Source organism: Mirounga leonina, unplaced genomic scaffold (assembly GCF_011800145.1).
Source record: "Mirounga leonina isolate KUSES-001 unplaced genomic scaffold, KU_Mleo_1.0 Mir_151, whole genome shotgun sequence".
NCBI lineage: Eukaryota > Metazoa > Chordata > Mammalia > Carnivora > Phocidae > Mirounga > Mirounga leonina.
In genome coordinates this window covers 79,543,733-79,568,274 of record NW_023270377.1, presented here as the reverse complement: position 1 = coordinate 79,568,274, position 24,542 = coordinate 79,543,733, and the positions used below count along the sequence as shown (strand labels likewise).

Here is a 24,542-nt window from a genome sequence, read left to right as displayed (position 1 = left end):
CTCCTACTCCAATGCATTTCGGTATACTGATTGCACCCACATCACCAATGGCCTTCTCATGGTCATCCATCCATTTCAGGCTGTATCCTACTAAATATCTCCATGGTATTGGATGCTGTTGACCTCCACATTTCTCAAATCTTTTCTTCTTAATTCATTTCCTCTTCCTCTACATCATGTTGCTATTTCCTCCAGTATCTGTCCTCAGAATTTATACTTGTATCTTAAGCTACCAACACAAGCACTCCCAGATGGAGTATTTTGTGGTTCTGTCCTATATCTTAATGCACTAATACTGAGTTCTAAAGTTCTGATATTGTTCTCTTATTGTTTAAGTTGTATTTGTCATGCCTTGATTGCCATATTTTAAGTTTCTGTTGGTAGTAGTTTTATCTTGAAATTTTTTTCCCCAATTTACCCACAACCTATACAACACAGTGATAGGCTGATAGTAGTTATTAACTATTTATTGCTTAACTGACTATATTTTTAAAACATTACTTTTTATATATAATTTATTCATTTGTGTATTATAAATGTATTTCTTGATATTGCTGACCCATGAATCTGTATGTAAACAAACTAAGTGATCCTTGTCCTCGTGAAGCTAGTGGCAATCTAGAAGAAAAGCCCAGCTAGTGGAGTCATTTTTATCTCATCTCCAAGCCCCCAAAGTAAGTAAATCAAACAACTCAGAGGTATCCTAGAAATAATAAATTTTATCACTGACCTTTTTGTCAAGTAAATATTGGCTTCCACTGCTTTCTAGTAGAGAAAGTGCTAAATGGCAGAACTTTTTTCTTACGGTAGAAAAGTAGTAGGATTCTGATTTTGTGGAATTTTAATCCTCTGTCCTAATAATTTGGGACTACTTTATCTGCAAATAGTTCTTGCCCACTCAAATTGATGCTGTCATTGTGATAATGATGCAGGTGATACTGCTAAGGATAATTTTAACAGAATGATTAAAACTCAGATTACCCAATAAAAACAAATTTATAGCAACATAAAAACATCAGTCAACTGAGAAATATAGTTAACATTGGAAAGAAATGTCAGGATGTTAAATTGTAAACAGTGTATTGAATTCTTATTACCTGACATATAAAGAGGGTACTTATCAACCAGGCAGAAGGACCTTTGTAAAAGGAGCAAGAAGCGCCAGAGAAGGAAATCTGAGGCTGTGTTAATCCCCTTACATCTCCTGCAGGAGGATAGGAAGCGGTGTTATCCTGATAGTATTGTATAAGAAAATCACTACTGCTTTGTGCCTTCATAGGAAGAAACCTATCCTCCTCCCCACTCTAAAGTTAGAATATGTTCTTGATATAATTAGTGAAGGTTCCAGAATTTTATCAGAAGCAGAATGGCCAAAGAGCTGAAGATGTGTAGCATATCACAGCATTGTTTCCGTTGGTCCCCGGAGCACATGAAAGCTGCCAGTGATGTTATGACGCTATAAGCATGAGGTCGAATTTTATTAGATCCAGAAAGCTTGGTTCTTATTCTGCCACTGGCATTGTAGACTCTGGACTATTCCAGAGACCTTCAGCTAACAAAAATGTCCATCTAAAGTTGATGTTTGGAAATACTGGTTTTTTTGGTTAGGTCTCTTGTTCCAGGCTCTGGCTCTCCACTTTAGAGACCAAGTTACTCAGGCTTTCAGATGCATTTGAGATGACTTCACTGAGACATTGAATAAGCGAAACTATGGTCACATACAATTTTATTGCATTAAATGTAATCATTACATGGACTAGAATACTTGAGTTGTCATTGTCAGTGTATTCTCTTCCTGCAGCCAGTCTTGGCAGCCAGATAATAAAGAAACCAACTAATTAGCCCTGGTAATCACCATCATAGAACTGAAAGTCCAATGATCATTGCATTTATTCCGTGAAGTTATACCAGTATGAAAAATCAGATCTCAGAAATTTATTTGGTTAGTCATGCTATCTTCAGTTGACTTCATACAACCCTCAGATCAATTCCTATATTGATCTTGCAGTTTCAGAGAGAAAATTTTCCCCATTTCCAGGTTTTAGGAAAACATTTCTTAGGAGATATCTCAACTTGTTTTGAAAATGAATCTTCATCTCCAAAATGATAAAAGTAAAAAGATTGAGATGCACTTCATTGAGGTTTTCCAGCCTTAAAACTCCATTATCTTTTTCTAGAGTTCACTGTAAATGGATATGGTTAACCCATAATCCATCCTGCTAAAGCTGATCAGTCTATTTGATCTTCACAAGCAGTAAGGAAACAGATGTGACCAAACAAATTTTTACAAACCTTAGTTTGAGATATGTCAACATTATATTGACTGCATTGATAAAGGAGAAGTAGATCCCTGAAATATCAGTGTGAGAGTTCCTAGAGGAACCATCCTAGGATCACTGTTCCACACATAACTATGTCATTAGCAAAATGAGTGTTGAGAACAAGGATTCTCTAGTACTTAACCAGTTTGGACAGAGGAATTGCCTTTATATGTAATTAGTACAAGAAATTCAAAATTGCATAGTGTTGAAACTTCAGGAAACATGCTAAGTTTGTTCTTTTACAATCTTAAAAGAAACTTGTTATATATTTGCAATGTAGTAGAGAATATTCATCTTTCATTTTACAGGGCTATAGAAAAAAACCCTCTGTATCTTCTAGTTTTTGTTGAAAAACAAAAGCACAGAATCTATTAGACTGTTGAAAACTACTAGATCTTCAAATGTGTAGAATCACAGAATGTCAGAATTTTGATGGACCCTAGATATCATCTAGTCCAAGACTTAACTAAGGCATAAATCTGTTGCAGTCTTTCCAACTGTTGTTCATTTAGGCTTCTTAAATATTTTAAATTGTGGTACTTACTCTACCTCTCAGAGCAAAATATAAATTTTTAGATAAATCTCCTTATCAGTAAATTCTTTGTAAAATTTCAGAATTGAATTGCATTTTCTGCCATCATGATGTCTGATCATAATTGTTAGACTAATTTAGACATTTTTTCTATAGGTATATACAGCTTAACTTTGATTTCTCTTTTTCAAACCTTATAGTTGATGACAATTTGTATTTTTCATTTAGCTTGTAACACTTCAGGAAGCAAAACTGCTGCTAAACGAAGATGATTACCTTATTAAAGCTGTGTATGACTACTGGGTAAGAAAACGTAAAAACTGCAGGGGGCCGTCCCTCATTCCTCAGATAAAACAAGAGAAAAGAGACGGCTCTACCAACAATGACCCTTATGTTGCCTTTCGGAGGAGAACAGAGAAAATGCAAACTCGAAAGGTAATGTGCAAATTAGATTTAATTGAGTGTTCCTTAATAGTACTTAAGACCGATTTTTTTTTCTGCTAATAAGTTCAGTAATTTTGAATACCTTGAACATACAGGGGAGCTAATAACATTGTTAAACCTAATGTTAGAAATCCTGCTCTTCAGTAGCTTCCATCGGTCAGCTTCTATTGGTATAATATCTAATACCCATGCCCTTTATAAGTCTACTGCTTATACTGTTTCAGACTTGCAATTGAAGTAGTAAAAGGAATTATGTATCTTTATGTATCTCAGAAATTTGAGTTCTTCAGTAAATTATATATACATTCTATACATATCCTCTTGTTTAGGAAGCTTAAGAGCTTATAGCTCCTTTGAAACCACATTCTAATTCTTGCAAATAAAAATGGACTTTACTGCCTCTAGCTACTGTGGGGTCATGGGAAGTAGGGAAAAGTTCATTTTCAAGCCTGTTCTGCCAATAGTCAAAAGTAACAGTGGAATGTTTTTCTTCTTTTCTGAGTTGTCCATTGTGTCAAATTTCAAATTGATGAACTTATCCCCATCTGCCTTTCTGAAGCAGTGTGAGCTGGAATTTTAAGTTAAGAGAAAAAGGGTCTCATGTGGAATGATATGGTATAGAGGAAGATATTACTTCGGAGGGGGTATTCACTGTCTTCCGTTTCTCATATTTAACAGTAAACACCATACATAGTAACACATTCTCTAACATGTAAAAAATTAGAACATATAAATGTAAAAGCCATGAGGAATTACGATTTGGAGGCAAAGCATTTTCTGTGGATTCCTGTTTCTCCTAACATTAAAAGCTTGTTCTTGTCAGTTGTTAGTATAACAGCTGTGACGCATAACAGCTGCCAGGAGTGGTATATTTTAGGAGAAATTCTGCTGCTGGTTAACAACCATTTTCTGTAAGTCTTTCTTGGATTTCCCAAGTGTAGATGACATTCCCTAACCCAGGCTAAGTTTTCAATTTGGCTAAGGAAATCTAAGATACTTTATGAAGATTTAACGTCTTGCTTAGAAAAGACTAAAATGAGGTAAGTTTATAAATATAGGCTATTGATTCAGATATATTGCAAAACATAGACTTTTAGCAATGTCTTTTGAAGGAAGAATACCATTGGACTTCTTTTAGTGAGAGGGTAAGAAGTACTTAAAATTAGCAGTATTTATTGACATGTAAAAGAATAGTCTAAATATTTAAATTGGTTTAATCCTTAAATAGGTTAAATCACTGTTTTCTACCCAATTGTATATTGAGAATTGCTAGAATGGATTCCTATGTTTCCGTGCTTCACCGTTGTGCAATAACTAGTACCACTTTTTCCCGACACACCGATTTCTACCCTTTCTCTTACCTGTTACTTTCACCTTCCTCTGCAGAGTGGTACATTTTCTTTTCTAGTAGTCTTTTATTCCTCTCTGTTTTCAGTTGTGGGACCAAAGATCCCTTCATGCACACTAATACTGCTTAGAAATGTTTGTTTCAAAATGAGAAAGTTGGGAAAGCAGTCAACAGTAAATACCCCTAGGTATTCCAGAGGTGGGCAAGCATTGGGATATACAAAAATGAATACAGCTAACAAAGGTTCTCTACTTCCTTTTCTGTTTCCACAAAATTGAAAACACGTGTATAGCTAGATACAAAGGTGCTAAAATAAAGGACTTCTGAAATATTTGCTTGGCAGTCTAGAATTTAATTTTAATTCACTAATATTTAATTTGCAAGTCGTTAAGTACTTAAGGACGTTCTTAAATGAGACCATCTTAAGGCACCAGCATGTCTGAAAGCAGTGATTGGGAAGTCTTGAATCAGCATGTGTGTTTAATATGTTTAACCCCATAGATACAATTGTTGACATCTGTGCTTTCTCTCCTCCCTCTGTGTGGCCCAGAATAAACAAGACAGACAGGAGAGGAAACTGAGAGTAGTTGTTCTCAGTCTGGCTCCAGAAAACAATCTCCTGTGAATTATCCTTCGTTAAAAAAAAATCTATAGTTAATTCTAAAGTGCAGCAATTTGAAAAAGTAAAAAATAAAAAAAAAATAAAGTGCAGCAGTTTGAGAACCACTTCCTAGAGATTTGGCAGTAGGTCAGAACTATAATATGTAACTGGGAATAAGAAAAGAGTTGGTCCAGAGCAGAGACCGTTGTGAGGAAGGAAGTGAGTGGATTTGAAAACAGGGATAGGGCCATCTTAAAAGCATGGAAAAAGTTTCAGTATGAACTCACTGTTTTTATAGAGAGAGAGTCAGAAATAGATATAGATCTATGCATGTATATGTATATACGTATATTACAGGTGTATTTCTTCTGTTTGCTGAGAGGGTCTAGAAGCAATGATGCTCAGTAGCAGTGAGCATGCCTAGCATGTAGATCCTGATTTTTAAATACCATTTTCCATTAAAAGGAACCAGGGCTTCTTAGTAAAATGGTGTTTCCAGGTCTAGGGCTAGGAAAGTATAAAGATAAGCTTGGAACATTCTGCTATGCCAGAAAGTAAGACTGTTGATAAAGATTAAAGAATGTTGGACCCATGTCAGAAGGCCTGAAGAGCCAGCTTGAAGGGTGGCTCTACTAACCAGATGTGGGAAAATTTGAAGTGTCAAAATAAATAGAGTAATGAATAACCCATAGAGTATATAAGTAACCCATGAGTCCATACTAATATAAATGAATGGATGGATAGATGGATGAATGGATGCTTGGTAGATTAATTGATAAAAGAGAACACTTTTTGTTACAGTAGAATTTTAACTTCCAAGTGTCACTGGAATGAAGAAGTTTGAAAATCACCATGATAGTAATAATAATAATAAACTATTGGGAGGAAATTTGATGAGAAACAAGGTAGTATCATTTAATTCCTGATACAAGAGAGGGAAACAAAATCATTTCTGTGATAGTCCTATTAAGAATATATAACCTGAATTTAATTGTGGAAAAACATCAAAGAAACCCAAACTGAGGAACATCCTACAAAAATGAGTGGCCTCTGTTCTTTAAAAATGTCAAGATCATGGGGGGGTGCCTGGATAGCACAGTCAGTTAAGCAGCTGATTCTTGGTTTCAGCTCAGGTCGTGATCTCAGGGTCGTGGGATGGAGTCCTGCGTCAGGCTCCGCGCTCAGTGTGGAGTCTGCTTAAGACTCCTCCCCCTCATATAAATAATCTTTTTTAAAAATGTCAGGATCATGATCACTGTAGAAAGACAAAGGAACTATTCCAAATCATAGGAAAATAAAGAGACATGATAACTAAAACAGTTGTAATCCTGAATCAGATCCTAGACCAGGAAAAAATCGGCTGAGTGAATTTAATAATAAGAATTGTCCCACTAATGTCCTTTATGGCAATGATTACATAAATATATAAAAATATATTTAACAATTATATTTGTTGCCATAAAGGACATTAGTGGGACAATTAGTGAAATATGAATAAAGTCAATGTTAATTTCCTGATTTCCGTACTAGTACTGGTTATATGAGAGTACCACTGTTTCTAGAAAGCCCGTATTAAAGTGCTTAGGGATGAAGGGGCAGTATATATTCAACTAGTCTCATCTTTTTTTTAAATACGACTGCTAATTTTACATATTTGTGTATGTTTTTATATACATTCACGTTTATGTCTTAGTCCGTTTAGGCTATTGTAACAAAAATACCAGAGACTGAGTGGTTTAAACAACAAACATTTCTTTGTCACAGGTCTAGAGGCTAGGAGATCTGATATACAGGTACCAGCAGATTCAGTGTCTGGTGAGGGCTTACTTCTTGGTTCATAAGTCACCTTGCGGTGTCCTCATATGGTGGAAGGGGCAAGAAAGCTCTCTGGGATCTCTGGGATCTCTTTCATAAGAGTACAAATCTATTTGTGAGGACTCCACCCTCATGACTTAATCACCTCCCAAAGGCCCTTCCTCTAAATAACATCACATTGAAAGCTTGGAATTTCAACATGAATTTTCAGGGGACACAAACATTTAGTCCATGGTGGTATAGATTAAATAATATACATATATACGTAGAGATAAAATAAATGTAAAATAACATTTGGGCAATCTAGATGAAGATATATACGAATTTATACTGTTTTTGTAACTGTAAATCTGAAATTATTTCAAAATAAAAGGTAAAAAAAAGAGTAGAAAAGACAGGACTAGAGAAAGGAAAAGTTAGAAAAGGTACTTATTTGGGCCTAAAGAGAGCAAGAAACGACTGGTTAAGACAGGGCAGAAGCATACAGGCCACAAGGAACACTTAGTGAAGAGGGGGGTAATCTTAAAAGGTTCTGGTGCACTTTTAAATATTGTTCAGCTGGCATGTAGCCTTGTAGTATTACTCATCTTTGTGTGTCTCATTCTTACTAGACTTCAAGCCTTTTGAGGGTAGGGGACCTGTGCAGTACTCTGTACAGGGGGACACTTTAATATTTGCTCTTGGTAATGTTAATTTTTTTTCAGTTAGAAGGTATTATTGCTGCCTGCTTGCCAAAAATTTTTGCTCAAAACCATACTTTAGATTTTGCCTTTTGTCACGTAGTACTGGAAGGGGGGAGAAGATTAATTTCCTTTTGATAAGGTAAAAGACTGACTTATTAACATAGCATTTTAAAATAGGACTTAGTTTAGGTTATGTTTTATAGGTGATGATTTTCAAATACAAGAAACTACATATAAAAGAGAGTAAAACTTTGAATCTTTCTCAAGTTTTATTTTCTCCTTTATAGTCCTCCAGTATGAAACCTGGCTTCAGGTTCCTTCTAATGTGATATTGCATTCTTTATTTTGACAATAAAAGAGAGGGACGATACAAAAGATTTGGTTAATAGTTACAAGTAATTTTTCACATCAGATCAATTAGGATATGCTCATAAATCCTTATTTCTTAAACTGTTCAAATGGTCAAAGCAGGTATTTATAAATTCTTTCTTTCAGAGTATATTCCATATCTGTTTTGCTGTCGGCAAACACACCCAAGTATTTGTGATCCTTGCTTGATGAGGTGACAACAGCTTTTATTCCTGCAGAGCTTGTGTCCTTAGTAGTTATCTCTTTAATATATTGGTTTTTTTTTTTTCTTTTAAGGTTTTATTTAAATTCTAGTTAGTTAACATATAGTGTATTACTAGTTTCAGGAGTAGAATTTAGTGATTCATCACTTACATGTAACACCCAGTGCTCATCACAACAAGCATCCTCCTTAATGCCCATCACCCATTTACCTCATCCCCCCACCCACCTCCCCTCCAGCAAACCTCAGTTTGTTCTGTATAGTTAAGAGTCTCTTATGGTTTGACTCCCTCTCTGTTATTATTTTATTTTCCCTTCCCTTCCCCTGTGTTCATCTGTTTTGTTTCTTCAACAGATGAGTGAAACCATAGGGTATTTGCCTTTCTCTCACTGACTTATTTCCCTTAGCATAATACACTCTAGTTCCATCCATGTCATTGCAAATGGCAAGATTTAATTCTTTTTTATGGTCAAGTAATACTTCATTTTATAAAGTATATGTACACACACACACACATCATCTTCTTTATCCATTCATCCTTCTATGGACATTTGGGCTTTTTCCATATTTTGGCTATCGTGGATAGTGCTGCTTATAAACACTGAGGTATATATGCCCCTTCAAATCACTATTTTTGTATCCTTTGGGTAAATACCCTAGTAGTGTAATTGCTGGGTCATAATGTCATATTGCGTTATTAACTCAAGGATGCAAAGATTGCTTAAGTGCAGTCTGTCTGGATACATAGAATGAGAGGTGGTAATGGTCTGTTTTTAAACAAATAGTTCTATGCCTAATATAAATATTCTGTGGTTATTTGATTAAACAAAATATATTAACAGTAACTTTCATATGCAAATAGATGCTGCTAATTACAACTGAGCTTGTCTAGTTACTAAGCAGGACTTTCACTCTGAGTTCTAATTAAATCTTATGCTTCAAAGTAGGAACTTCTTAACAATACTCTGAAATTCAGAGTTTTCACTTGTTTTCTACCCTGCAATGAGGTGCTAATTACCTTGAAACATAATAATTCCATTCCTTGAGATGCTTTATATCCCACTTTCAGTGTTACATCTTGAATTTCTGAAGTGAAGTTTTGCTTGTCATTGTATGTGTTTACATTGTGGTGTATTGACCCTTCCAGCCCACAATTACAGAGCTGGATGGTTGGATGGAGACCCATTTTGGCTATTTTTAGGTAACCTTGATTTGACAGAACTGTTTTTCTCTGTCACTGGAAAATACCTTGCATCAATTTGAATGGACTACATTTTCTGGTATACTAGGTTTTGTTTCAGGCAGACTTTCAAAATTTTGTTTACATTGGAATGATCCCTTCTGTTATTCCATCTTTTCAGTAATGGGCAACTTTTTTTTTTTTATTTGAGAGCTATTTCCTTTCACTTCTATTTTCAGAGTTAAATACATAGGTTCTCTTATGTAGTTGCTGTTTAAGGTGATTTTCTACATTTAACATTTTTAACATTTTGCTTTTATGGAACATACTTGGGTCTCAAAAGATTTTGTTGAATGAAAATGGAAATGTGGATAATTAGATTAATTGTTTATTCTAAAATTATTTTCAATAGAATCGTAAGAATGATGAAGCCTCTTATGAAAAGATGTTGAAATTGAGACGAGAGTTTAGTAGAGCCATAACAATTTTGGAAATGATTAAGAGAAGAGAGAAAACAAAACGAGAATTATTGCACTTAACCTTAGAAGTTGTGGAAAAAAGGTAACATTGCTACTGTTATGTACTAATCACAGCTTTAGGCAAATGATGGGCAAAATATAACCAAATGGTACGTTTTGTTTTTTTGCCTAGCTTTAAAACAACTGAAATAGATTCTCAAACAAAATCTACATTTTTTGAAGAATTCTTATGTTACTATTTTTTAAAAAAAATTAGATTATCAGTTTGGATTGCAAATTTGGGGAATATTTTTGTGTGTAATATGTATAGATCCTCTAATACACTTAATTTTTTTTTTTTTTTCAGAATCATTGGATTTTATTTAGAAAAGAACCTGGGGATCATTTTGACTGTTCTTTTTATTTAAGTTTCCATTAAAATTTGAGGGAAATGAATATTTAAATGATTTTATTTTCTGACTAGGTAGAAAGCGTTTTTTTGTTTCAGTGCATTTCAACAATGTGTTCTCTATGGGGCACCTGGGTGGCTCAGGCAGTTAAGCATCCAACTCTTAATTTCAGCTCAGGTCATAATCTCAGGGTCCTGGGGTCAAGCCCCCCTCAGCAGAGGACTCCATGCTCAATGGGAAGTCTGCTGGAGATTCTCTCTCTCCCTGTCCCTCTGTGTACCCCCTTCTGCATGCACTCTGTCTCTAGAATGGATAAATAAATATTTTTTTAAAAATGTGTTCTCTAATGTAATAGTCATTTTCCTGTATAATTAAATAAACTATACTAAGCCTAACAGAATTTTATGTGATTCCTAAGGTAAGCATTCTAAACATCATTTCCCAGTGTTTGAAAATATTAAATATATGAGAAATTTGTCTTCTGTGTCCCTTAGAGATTTTGGGGTTTTTTTTTTTTTGGTTGGTTTGTTTTTACTAAATCCCAAATATGAACTTCTTTATTCCTGTAAATTTTTAAAGAATAATCTGATTAATTGTTGATTCTGTTTGATTAGTTCTATTCCAGTTCATTGCAATATCATTTTTATTTTTTAAACTATAAAACATTTTCTTATATTTTATTACTTTTTCAAGATATCATTTGGGAGACTATGGTGGTGAAATCCTTAATGAAGTGAAAATCAGTAGATCAGACAAAGAGTTATATGCCACTCCAGCAACTCTTCATAATGGAAATCATCACAAAGTCCAAGAATGTAAAACTAAGGTGAATATCCTCTGGGGAGAAACACATATGGTAATATTGATCAGACAATTACTAGTTTCATCAGTTATCTTAGTATAGTTTGGTTAAGGAAAAACGTAATTAATGTGTTGTTTTTACTATTTGCCAAGCCAGCACTTGGTAGGAATTTTTACATACATATTAACTCATTAATCCTTACAGCAGCCCTTTGACATAGATTTTACCCCTGTATGACTTCTAGATCATATAGCTGATAAGGGGCTGATTCAAGGTTTAGGTCCAGGTCTAACAACCAAAAACCATGTGCTTTTCACTATGCCATCTGCTTCCCTAAAGAATATGGGTAAATTAAAGTTTACTTGTTATCACTAGCCTTAGCACATCCTGTATTTTAGTGGCAGGCATCAAAATCTTAAGATTAAAGCTTTCTTCATTGGGACTATGGAAAGTTATTCTTATTTTCATCATTACTTCCAGAACCAGCATTTATCAACTACTCTCTACTTGGAGTGATTTAAAGAAGTCCTATAAGTTCCAGATCCTATTTTCTTCCTAATAGAAAGAGCTAGACTCCGTGATTATTTTAGTCTCTTAGACTTAAAGGAATTGTGTTTATTCAGTATTCATGTGGTACATTAATTATTCAATTGAGAAATAAAAATTAATAAAACTTTAAGGAGGTTAGTTTTAAATAAGAAATAGGTATTGACTGAGTATTTAGATAGTAGAGCTTTACTCTGTAGCAAGATTTAAAAAGCAACATAGGGTGTTTGTGGGAAATTCATCTTTTAAAAATGTACACAATTCTTATCTTTCATGGGTTTGCTCTTAAAGGTCAAAGAAGAATTTGGAGCAGGAAGACTCCTCCTTTTATTCAACTGATGTCAATTTAAACACCAAAGTTCTTTCTTATTCATCACAGGCATCTAGCCCACCTACCTGATTCTTTTTAAATCCCACTTGCCTCTATAGCCAAAAATTTACCAGTGCAATAAATGTAATTTTCTAAGTTATTTTTTAAAAGCCATTTCATATAAACCAGTGCTTTTTTCAAGTATATGATTGGTAGGCATAGAATATGAAGTCTCAACCTGAAATTACTGGTAGAATCAGCTTTTGTTACATATTCTTATTTTTGATCATCTGTAAGAATAAACATTCACCCTGTTTACTAGTTTTAGAGATATGGTTGCATCCATTGTTGCTCTACCCCATTATGCATAGTTTATTTACTTGGCCACACATCCCACCTTAAAATATAGGTAGTTCCTAAGAGGTAGGAGTTTTCTTTTTGATGTCATAGCTATATCCATTGTATGAAACCTAGCTATATGACTAAATACTTTGCCATTTAAGCAACATTTTCATTGTATGTACCATTTTTGACACTGCAGTAGTTTTAACAAAAATGTGGACTACATGGGAAAATACAGAACTTCCTAAATATATTTTCACTTTCATATTGCTTGTACTTTGGTGCTTAGAACAATCATTTTCAAACTTTTTAGGCAGTAAATCCCTACTTATTAAAAGGAATACTGTTATGTTAAAACAGAGCTTCTCAACTGAGTGGAGAGCAAGCGGGGCTGGAAACCCACCCCATCAGTCAGTCTTGCCAGGTGGCCTCTCAAGTGCTGTCGTAGAGTTCTGGAGTACTTGAGAACAGTTTGATTATTGTTCAGTTGAGGCAGTAATTATGCATCCTAAAAAAGTAAAAGTTTTTTTCTAGTTAATAAACTTATTTTTCTCAAAAAATTACCAGCTGTAGAAATTTTTAAAAATTGGAACACTAATGAATTTATAATCTAATTCAAGTTATTTTAAAAATAAAGTTATCATTAATACAGTGGATTTAAATAAAATTGAATTTAAGTCTTCTAAATGCTGGATTGCATAATAATAGAGCAATTATTAAAAATCATTAACATCTTAAAGTATAAATAACAATATAAAAAGCAAATTAAGTACCATTATGATTTTAATCATAACTTACAAAAAGTGAAACATCTTTCAATTTATGATCACGTAATTTTTGCATATGAAAAATAGTAAATAAAATCACCTCCTGGGTAAAAATGTATGTTTTTCAAAGAGCAGTATAGTTTTTCATGATTTCTAAAATGATTTTCATTTCTTCCTTTTGGGGGAAAAATCGTCATGTAAACAGCACCCTCATCATTTGTCTTTGAAAGAAGAGGCTTCTGATGTGGTTCGTCAAAAGAAGAAGTACCCAAAGAAGCCTAAAGCAGAGGCTTTGATAACATCTCAGCAACCCACTCCTGAGACATTGCCTGTGATCAATAAGAGTGATATTAAGCAATATGACTTTCACAGCTCAGATGAAGATGAATTTCCACAGGTGCTTATTTTAAAACTATTTTGAAGACATTTCCTTTTAGTCTTTTATATTGCTATATTTTAAAACATAATTGACCTCTTAGTTTTGATTCTTACTCTCTTCACCTAATGTTATATAGCATATATACATTTTCCACATTATTTATGTAGCCACTGAAATGGTATTTACTTTCCATTATTTTCTATCAGTTGGGTAGAATTTATTCTCTGTGGAGCATTTAGGTGGTTTTCAGTTTTCCCTTTTATAAAAATGAACATTATTATTCTTCCCCTCTGTATTTAAAGTAGACTATTAGAAATGGATTATCAATATTTTAAGATAGTTAATACATAATTGTAAGTATTCACCCAATAATAATTCCTTTTTTTTTTTTTTTTTTTTTACTATATTCTACCAGCATTTATTTTATAACTTTAATGTAAATTTTGCTACTTTGGTGATAACCATTTAATTTTAAAGATTTAGAAGAACTGATTCAAGTTGTAAATTGTGAAGACGGTTCTTTGGTTTATATTGCAACAGTTATAGCAAAATGTTTGCAATTTTAAAATCTTAATTTTACTTTCACACGTGCTATTTTTAAAATAAGACCTTTGTATATTAAAGGATCAATTTTAAAAGCTATATTTATAGTTTAGTAACTCGTCTAGCAATACCCTTTTTTTTTTCCTTTCTATATGGTATAGGCAACCTAAAGAGAATGCTATATAACAAATATGTATTATTATATTGTAACATTTTTGCTTCATTGCTTTAAAAGAAAAAAACTTTTTTAAACCAACATTACAGATATGTCTAGAAGCAAGACTGTCTATAAAACAGTTTATGGTTGTAACTGTTTAAAATCTAGAGTTTACATAAAAGCGTAAAATGTGTCCCCTTTGACTAGATTGTTATTTTTTTACTCTTCTATCACTAACTTATAGATAATATTTTAGTATTTATCTGGGTTGTAACAAATGCACAAATAAATGTTTAATTTATATACTCTTGAAAAGCACTTAATGAAATAATTCATTACGTTTTTGTCAAAGGATTATCCAGTTAGACTCAGTGCTTTGAAGAGCCATGGGACATGGCCATTTTGAAGGAATGAGGAAATAATGTCCTAACAAATAGGAGTTTTCCCTATATAAAGAGTAGGGAGGGGCTCTAGGCAGAGGAAACAGCATATGAGGGAGAACTGCTAGCAGTTTGGCATTGCTGGAACATAAAATGCAAAGGGGAAGCGAGGTTGAACAGAATGATGCTTAGAGTAGTAACCAGGTGGCAAATGGCTTCTACTACATTATATATACTGGTACATTATTAAAGAATTTTAAGTAAGAATATGACATGGTTTATTATATATCAATAATAGTCTTATGTTGGTAGTACTCAGAATAGCTTACAAAGTTTTGCTTTACACCCCCAGCCCTTTAAGAATGACACATGGGATATTATGACCTGTAGAAATTTTCCTTTCTTGCTGAAATCAGTCCATCGCCTTAATGGTAGGGCACACTCACATGCTAATCATACATTCCTCATGCATTAAGGACCTTTGTTTCTGTTCTGAATTCTTGTGTTTATTCATATAGTCCCCAGCCCATAAACCCACATGAAAATTTCAAAATTTCGAATTGTATTTTGAAACTTTTAGGTTCCTCTGAGTCCTTTTACTAGGTCTTTAAAAACCCTCATTAATTTTTATAATGATATCCCCTTGTTGCTAAAAAATAAGTATTTACCTATATAGTTGGACGTCATTCAGTGAGGCAGCTATTTAGGAGGTAGCTCTTACAAAATCAGGACTTTCTTGCTGAAAAGATCATTAAAATAATATGTTTCTTCTTTGTCCAGTAAACAAGGAATGAAGGAATAGGGACCCTTAAGAGAACAAACATTTTAACTTCAGACTTACCCAACTGATTTGCAGCAGAGCAGAATTAAAAACCCTGTCTTTTCTTGATCATGCTTCTGATTCTCCTAATATCAACTCTCTCTTCCTATGTCTCATACTAAATCCTGGAATCCACTCCTGGGGAATGGTGGTCAGGACAGAGGGGTGGTATACTTTATGCAAAGAATTTCTAAGACTTTGTAACACTTCCCTGTGTGTATTTTAGAAGAGGTAGATGATCTGCAAAGGAACCAAAGTATAAAATTCACATTTGGGATTTCCTTTCAAATTTCAGGTTTGGGGCTTGGTTCCCTGAGAAGAAGAATCAGCCCCAGCTTACTGTTTCTATGTCTCCCCCATAGGGTTGGTGGAGGTATATTGGAACCTCAAACAAATGCCTTTCTCCCCTGGATGACCCTGCTCAGTGGTAATTACCACAGTTTGGAAATAATGTGGAGAACACATTTTTCCTCTCAAAATAGGAAGAGAGGGATTTGTGAGGTTCAAAATTTGCAAGTAAATATGGTTGAGCCAGCGTTGTCAGAAAAAGAGATGTACTCCAAAGTGAAATTACGAGACTACTGAAACTTAAGTACCAAAACTTTTTTTTTTTTAATTTTAACCATTATGGGTAGAAATTTATCTAAACCATATTATTTCTCTGCTGTATCAGAGTATATTTGTATATCATTTAATCCATTTTTTATGACATTTATAAAGTTTGCTCTAATGGATCAGTGTTGCCCCAGGGGTCCACTCACGTTATATAGGGATGTTTCATCTAAGATCACATGGTTCTAGGTAGAATACTTTTTAATTATGTAATAACAGCTTTTTGAAAGTCTTTATTTTTTCTTTTGCTGTCAGGTTGTGGGCTTATCACTTCTCTCTGCAGCCAGTCTGCAAGTCTTCTTTCCTCTTCTAATTTTCTGCTTCTGATCTGCTAAGTTTAAAAAGTGATTTTATTAAACTGTGTGCCTAAAACTAATACTACACTGTATATTAACTAACTGGAATTTAAATAAAAACTTTTTTTTAAAAGTGATTTTTTAAAAATGCGTAGGGAAATAAGGAACTCCCTTTGAGAAAAATGTGTGACCTATAATGACTTTTGGGGGAGCACTCTTCATATGCCTTTTTTACTTCTAGTTTTTGGCTTCATTACAGAGAAAGAAAGTTACTGCATAAAAATACATCTGTAGATGAAGCATAACTGTCAAAATAAAAGTGTTTATGGCCACATACATTATTTACAAAATATAAGTGGGATATATAAAAACTCTACTAATTCTTAGGTACTTACATGTTCAGAAGCAATTAGACAATACCTTGTTGACTCTCCTGCAAGAACTAATCCATCCCAAATAATCATGTTTAACTGTAGAAAATCTGTGCTAGTCTTTAACTCTTCAGGGGAATTTACTGCCTACTATATGGAATATAGGAGTGATGTACTGTTTGTGATCAGATTCTGATTTTAGACCATTACAAAGATTGATCTCTTGGCTTTTGGTAACTCCTAAATGGAATGTCTCGTGCCTCTTTTTTTCTAGGTACCATCCCCAGTATCAGAACCTGAAGAAGAAAATGATCCTGATGGTCCCTGTGCTTTCAGGAGGCGAGCAGGATGCCAGTATTATGCTGTAAGTAAGAACTTGGTTTTTGTAGTGTTTTTGTAAACTGAAATTAATAGATATTTCTTGTCAAGGTAACTTAGCCTTAATCTAAAAATGGGAAGTCCACTGGCATTTTTTAGTTACTATCACCTATGCACACACCAGTAAAAGATGCTCAAAGGTACTGAGTCCTTTCAGAGGTTATTAAAAAATATCAGAATCCTTTACTTGGAAATTGATAATTTAAAATTCTAAATTTTAGAAATTTAGTTGTACTTTGGGCTTTAACTGTAGCCTCGTTTAGCAGTTATGAAAATTACTGTCACTGCTAGAGTTAGGTAAGCCCAGAATCTCTAATTGAAAATTTTTTTTTAAAGATTTATTTATTTATTTGAGAGAGAGGGTGTGCACGCACGGGCAGTGGGGGAGGGGCAGAGGAAGAGAGAATCCTGAAGCAGACTCCCCACTCAGCACGGAGCCCGGCGAGGGCCTCAATCCCATGACCCTGAGATCATGATCTGAGCCAAAATCAAGAGTTAGCCGCTTAACCAACTGAGCCACCCAGGTGCCCAAAAATTTTGATTGTTGCTGCTTATTAAAATTTAGGGAAGTCCATCTTGTGCATACATACCAAGGAAGGATCAAACATAGACTTTCTTCATGGCGATATGTTATATAATAATAATACTCAAACTTTTTGACACACTTAGAAATTGCTTTGTGCTATTAAGTCAAGTTTTGGTGCAGCATTATATCAGGAGTGACCCTCACTCCCAAATGCTCAGGTTTCAGATAAGGTATAGCTATAGAGTTGTGAGGATAGCTTTCAGATATAACTTGCAGAGACCATTTGTCTTGCTGCATTATGGTAAATATCTACACTTCCAACATTTCAGGGTTTGTGTGTGTGTGTTTAGCACAGAAGAGGTAGAAAGTTATTTATTTACGAGTTACGCTAATGAGAAAAAGAGAAAATTATTATAAAAAGGTAGAGAAATGTTAAGGCCCAGAGAAATGAAGAAGTGTCAGCCTGGGGCGCCTGGGTGGCTCAGTCGTTAAGCGTCTGCCTTCGGCTCAGGTCATGATTCCACGTCCTGGGATCGAGCCCCGCATCGGGCTCCCTGCTCCGCGGGAAGCCTGCTTCTCCCTCTCCCACTCCCCCTGTTTGTGTTCCCTCTCTTGCTGTGTCTCTCTCTCTCTGTCAAATAAATAAATAAAATCTTTAAAAAAAAAAAAAGTGTCAGCCTGACCCATACATACATGCTTAAAGTACAATTTTTGGTTCAAAAACAATTTTCCTTCTGGTTTATATCAATAGGAAGCCTATGCATTACTAACTTTACTATCTCTACTTTTCTACATAGATGTTAAAAGCCATATTTTTCTTTAAAGATGTATTTCTTCTAATATATATTATACCCTAAAATATTAAATTCAATTTCAGTTATTTTGGTGAGTGAACTTTTGATTCAGTTTTATAAAGTTTATCTTGTTAATGTCATTTAAAACCCAATTTTACAGTTTTATATCTAAATTTTAATTGCCCTGCTAATGCTGTACTTTATTTTTATCATGATGTAACTTCTCTTCATTTCAGATTTACTCCATGACTTTTCATTTTATTTCTTTCTTTGCAGCCTCGTTTGGACCAAGCTAACCACTCATTTGAAAATTCAGAATTGGCAGATTTGGATAAGTTGAGATACAGGCATTGCCTTACAACGCTTACAGTCCCAAGAAGATGTATAGGATTTGCAAGGAGGCGAATTGGCAGAGGTGGAAGGTAAACAATTTGTTTTGGCCTGGATTTTTGTTTATAAACTAGAGGGGGCGATATAAAGAAAATGTTACTAAGTTCCTCCAGATAATACTTGGTTTTATATTGTTTTTTCAGGGTTATAATGGACCGAATATCCACAGAACATGACCCAGTCCTGAAACAGATAGACCCTGAAATGCTGAATGGTTTTACAAGCTCTTCCCAAACTATAGACTTTTCTTCTAATTTCACTCGGACCAATGCTTCCAGTAAACATTGTGAAAATAGACTGTCCCTTTCTGAAATATTAAGCAATATCAGATCATGTCGACTACAGTGTTTCCAGCCAAGGCTACTAAATTTACAGGACAGTGATAGTGAAGAATGTACCTCAAGAAAATCAGGGCAGACTGTGAATAATAAAAGAGTTTCTGCAGCATCTGTAGCTTTATTGAACACCAGCAAGAATGGCATATCAGGTAAGCTGTCACTTTGTTAAAAGTATATCATGCTCTTTTTTTCTCCTTAATTTTCATTATCCACTAAATAAGTGCTAAGTGCTCAGGGTAAATTTGGAAGTTTTTTTTTTTTTTTTTAAGATTTTATTTATTTATTTGACAGAGCACAAGTAGGCAGAGCGGGAGGGAGAGGGAGAAGCAGGGTCCCCACTGAGCAGGGAGCCAGACGTGGGGCTCGATACCAGGACCCTGGGATCATGACCTGAGCCGAAGGCAGATGCTTAACCAACTGAGCCACCCAGGTGCCCCTTGGAAGTTTATTTTCATAATCCCAGTGAAGAAAGGAATTTTTTACCTTAACCTACTACAGTTTTTTTCCAGCCTAAACCCCATTATTGTGGTTCACATTTTAAACAATGTCCTAATACCTCTAAAACCTGACTTATATTTTGAATATGTGTGCCTGGTATGGTGAATGTGTAGGCAGAATGCATAGGGAGTTCCCTATGGGCAAAGTCGTTATAAGTTGCTACCAGATCTTCATAGCCATAGTGTGCACTTCTTAAACAAAGTTTCCCTTTTTTGTATATTAGCTTTGCTCAGATGTAGGCATTGGCTCTTCAAGAGTACCATTGAACGCTTTCTTTCTGAAAAATGACTTTTTTAAGAAGCTCCCCATGAATAGTTGTAATTTTGTTTGGTAGCTTACCTCTGATTGAGATTGGAGAGTATTTTTCACTTTAAGAAACACGGTGCCCAAATTAATGTAATATTTTTATGACATGTACATTGTAAATAATGTATAATATCTAGACAATCTAAAATCTAATTTTGATTTGTTTTCCTCTGCGGATAGTCTTCTCTCTATCACATGTATACAAGTAGGTATAATTTTTAATATCCTTATGATATATACAAGCAGTGCATGGTATCCAGAGACAAAACTAGATATGACTTGACTTACACTGTTGATATCCTTCCTTTTAGAAAACGTCAGTATTTCTAAATTATGTCCTGAATGGTGCATTTTACTATACAAAATTATGTTAAACATCTTTAAAGTGGTTTCAAATCATTTTAGTTTGAAATTTGGTCTCAGTCATGTTCAGTCTTTTTTTGTTACTGGACTGCTTATTTTTAAACTTGACCTAGACATTTATCTGTTTAAAGATTATAGTAGAAAATTGGATTTGTTTGAATGATTAGAAGTTGACATGTCGTTCCTCCAGATTAGTTGGTTCATTTTCTCCTGAGCAAACTTAGATAAGGAAAATGATATCCCATTATATAAAGTTCATGAATCTGTGAAATTTAATGAGCTTTTGAAGCTGAAACAGATAAATACCAAATATGATTTGTGGTGGCAAGCTTATCAGAAATCTCAAGGTAGGAAGTTGACAAATATTAAGTCAGATTTTTTTTTTCTGCCAACCCCATGACAGTGTTCAAATTACTTAGCTGAATTGGAATTTCTGTATCAAAAATTACTCAAAATAATTTTTGCCAAAAGGGCAGTTTAAAAACATCTCCGTGTAGGCATTTATAATTAGATTTGATAGTAGATTGAATTTCTTCTCTAACAGTGTGTACCATACCAAAAAAATGATTTTACATTTCATCTCAGCTTGAACATGGCCAGCTTTCTATTGTACCTTCCGAGTAAACTCCAAAAGGATTTGACTTGACTCTTCCAGAAAATATGCATAGGTTGTGTATGTTGTTATGTCATCATTACTCTAGATGTATTGATCCAGAATATAACTTACTATAACTTATATAATTCTATAATAATTAGCTCTAGAATTTTATGACACTATCATAGTACATCAGCATAAAATAAGCATTTAAAGTATCTTAGGCACACAGGCACTTTTCAGGTAACTTAAGTGACAAATATGTGATGTTAACGTCATAGACAGTAAAGTTTTTTAATTTTTACCTTTCCCCTAAGATAAAAAAAAAAATAGTCTTTTTGGTCTGTATAATATATCCTGTCTCAATTTTTTAGTATTCTCAACATAGTGCCATTTCCTTCTTTCTTTGACAAATTTCAAGATTTAAGCAACAACTAAGCTACATTAGAATCAGTGTTTTGTTTTGTTTTTTTAAAGATTTTATTTACTTATTTGACAGCACAAGCAGGGGGAGCGACAGGCAAAGGGAGAAGCAGGCTTCCCGCTGAGCAAGGAGCCTGATGTGTGGGGCTCAATCCCTGGACCCTGGGATCATGACCTGAGTCGAAGGTCACTTAAGCGACTGAGCCATCTAGGTGCTTAATCGACTGAGTTACCCAGGCGTCCCACAATCAATTTTTAAATAGAAATTTTCAAATATATATTTAATTCTGTTGCTAGAGTAAAGGGTTTTGTTTGACATTTTCCTTCTCAGCTGTGATCCTCTAATCATTGAGGCCACAGGGTTTTTGGTTTTCTTTTGTTTTTTTAAATACATTTGTTTTGTTTCAAAATACTAGGCACAGGTATATAAATGTATAATGGAACAAGTCTTTTAACAGCATTTTTGTAAACAGTTGAAAAGCTGTGACAATTTTAAGTACCCATTTGTACCAGTTCTATTCATTACATAGTCCTCTTAGTTCTGGTTAGATAATTTCAGTGAATTCCATTACAGTTCAGTAAATATTGATAGGAATTCCTTCATCAACTTAAAGAGAAGGATGGTAGGAGTTTTTAGAAAGTTGGTAGTTTTATGTTTGATGGACATAGATAACAGAATTGAACCCTCATCTGTTTTATTTCTTTTAATCTTTATGCCTTTATTAGTACTGTTGCCTCCTGCTTATTCTTTGTGGAGTTGGTCATGAGAGTGTGTTTGTCTTTAAGAGTAACAAGACTGACACAGGACCATATTTTTACCTTACAGAGTGTATCACTGAGCTAGACAAATTATTAAGTACTGAATTTTCTGTTTCACAGCTGGGAAATCGGAACAAAGAAAGGGTTTAATCAGAAATATAAATCTGATACACTTGACATTAATGTTTATATCACAAGTTTTTTAGTTCTTAAAAACACGAACTTGAGGGCTAGTGGCAAATAATTTTATGTTGTTAATAACCTAGTTAATATTTTTCAAGTCATAATCCCTGTGTCCTAAATATATTCTAATTGTTACTTTTGATATCATACTTAAAGGACGTAAAACAAATTGAAATGTATGTGCTAGGTATTAGAAGAACTAAAACTGAAGACTTCATTTTAAAGCAAAGACACATGTCTTATTAACTATTAAGTAAGATCTGTTTTCTTAGTTGGAATAGTCTTCTCAAAGAATAGAAGCAGGGCAAAGAAAGGAAAGATAGATTGTGCTGAACGTGGCAAGTGAATAACCAAGGAGAACTAATTTCACACATAATTATTTGGAAGTATTATATGCAGAGCACTATGTTAAGTGTTTAAGAGTTGCAGTTTTACAAGACAATAATCCTTTCAAGGAGTTTACAGCACATGGCAAGGATTACATTCTTTGTATAACTAGATGATAAAGTTTTTAGTCATTTGAAACTGCAGATTTATTTATTCTTTTGAGCTCTTGTTCTTAAAACCAGAACTTAAGAAAATGTATTGCACATCTAAAAGTAGCTTTGCTTGGGGCACCTGGCAGGCTCAGTTTGGTAGAGCATGTGACTCTTGATCTCAGGGTTGTGAGTTCAAGCCCCACCTTGGGTGTAGAGATTACTTTTAATATGAAGAAAAGAAGGAAGGAAGGAAGCTTTGCTTGTTCAGACTTGAAGAGCTGGATTAATTTACATTTAACCTTGGTTTTGACTAATGCATGGTTGCAATGAGCATTTTTTCCCCCTCATTTGTCTTCATATATTGAATAGATACCAGCAGCCTTTTTGACTAGCTGCAAATATCTTAACATTACCAATTTGTAAGAACATCAGCATTTTGGACAGTTTTCCAAGAGAAATTCCTGATTTTTTAATTTTTTCAGTTTCTTTTCCCATTCTTTCTTAAATTGCCATAAAATGTTTGCAAGTGTGAAAATTTTTGAATAGGTAAAACTACATTTTCACAACTGGCTAAGGTACTCACAAGGATTCATTTTTGACTTAGGGTTGCTTCCAGAGGTGTGAGAAATAGATTCAGATTTCAGGAATTAAAATATTTTAGTTTGACTACTAAAGGAAATAATACTGAAATTTCAGTTATAACTATTTAGGTTGGATATCAGAAGTTTAAATGGGTCTTTAAAGATTTTATTTTTAAGCAATCTCTACATCCAATGTGGGGCTCGAACCTATAACCCCTACATCAAGAATCACATGTTCTACCAACTGAGCCAGCCAGGCACCCCCTAAATGGGTCTTTATTTTCACATTTCATTTGTTCCTCATTCTTCATCCCCTCACCCTTCATCCCTGACTTCACTTCCCATCTTCACCCTTTGTACCCCTACAGTTTTGCAGTCTATTCATTAGTTTGCCTTTAACTGTGAGAGTTACATTATAGGATATGTATAGTCCTAGACAAATAATGTCAACTTTCAAGGATTGAAAGATTTATCCTCACAGTAGCTCCGATGGTTTATGTGAAGTTTCACCTGACTCCTCTGTAAGACCTACAAAGTTTAAAATAGGTTGTCTGTCTTCCCCACCCCCGTCAGCCCCAGATCTGTCTTTTAAAACAAAAATGCATATAGTCAGCATTGCTTCAATAAAGCATATATTAAGACTTTTGTAACAAAGACCTACCCTGTAGATGAAGATATACTGGATAATATATATTCATTTTGACTTTTAGATAATCTTTACTACCATATTAGATGTTCTTCATTAAACTATGAAAACTTGGTCTAGGCTAGTGTTTAAAAAAATCCATAGCTTCCCAAGAATACAGATTGTACTAGCCCACTTAGAGAAACACTGCATTAAAAATAATTTTAAAAAGGCACACACAAGCACAAAAAATCATATGTTCATACTCTATTGTGAGATGGTCATCCAGAAGATCCAGAATGTGTTTCTATTAGATTTTTCTTCTTAGTTTATCAACAAAACAAAAGTTAGCAAATACATGTAAAGATTTCCCACATACTCAAGAATACTTCTGTGGGCCCAAGTTCAAGAAACAGTGATCTAGGGGTTTAGAATTATTAAACCAGTGTAAAATATAGTGGAGATACCTTGAGTATATTTTTGATGGATCACTGTCACAATATGAGAGGGAAAGCTAATAAGGAATCAGCCTAACAGACCACCATACAGGAACCACATACCTGAAAGGTGAAAGATGAAATGAGGAATGCCTAGGACTTTTGAAATCAGAATCAAC

At 34.2% G+C, this 24,542-nt stretch overlaps 1 protein-coding gene across 2 annotated transcripts in view; it reads left to right on the top strand.

The window, feature by feature from the left end:
- The window catches only part of EPC2 (enhancer of polycomb homolog 2), a 124,095-nt gene that overhangs the window by 89,441 nt on the left and 10,112 nt on the right, over positions 1-24,542 (top strand). For both annotated transcript variants that reach the window (XM_035008074.1, XM_035008073.1), the window contains exons 4-10: positions 3,082-3,288; positions 9,908-10,056; positions 11,057-11,189; positions 13,336-13,527; positions 16,963-17,052; positions 18,663-18,808; positions 18,920-19,263. In XM_035008074.1, coding sequence (XP_034863965.1) covers positions 3,082-3,288; positions 9,908-10,056; positions 11,057-11,189; positions 13,336-13,527; positions 16,963-17,052; positions 18,663-18,808; positions 18,920-19,263 — 1,261 coding nt within the window. The remainder of the gene's footprint in view (positions 1-3,081; positions 3,289-9,907; positions 10,057-11,056; positions 11,190-13,335; positions 13,528-16,962; positions 17,053-18,662; positions 18,809-18,919; positions 19,264-24,542) is intronic.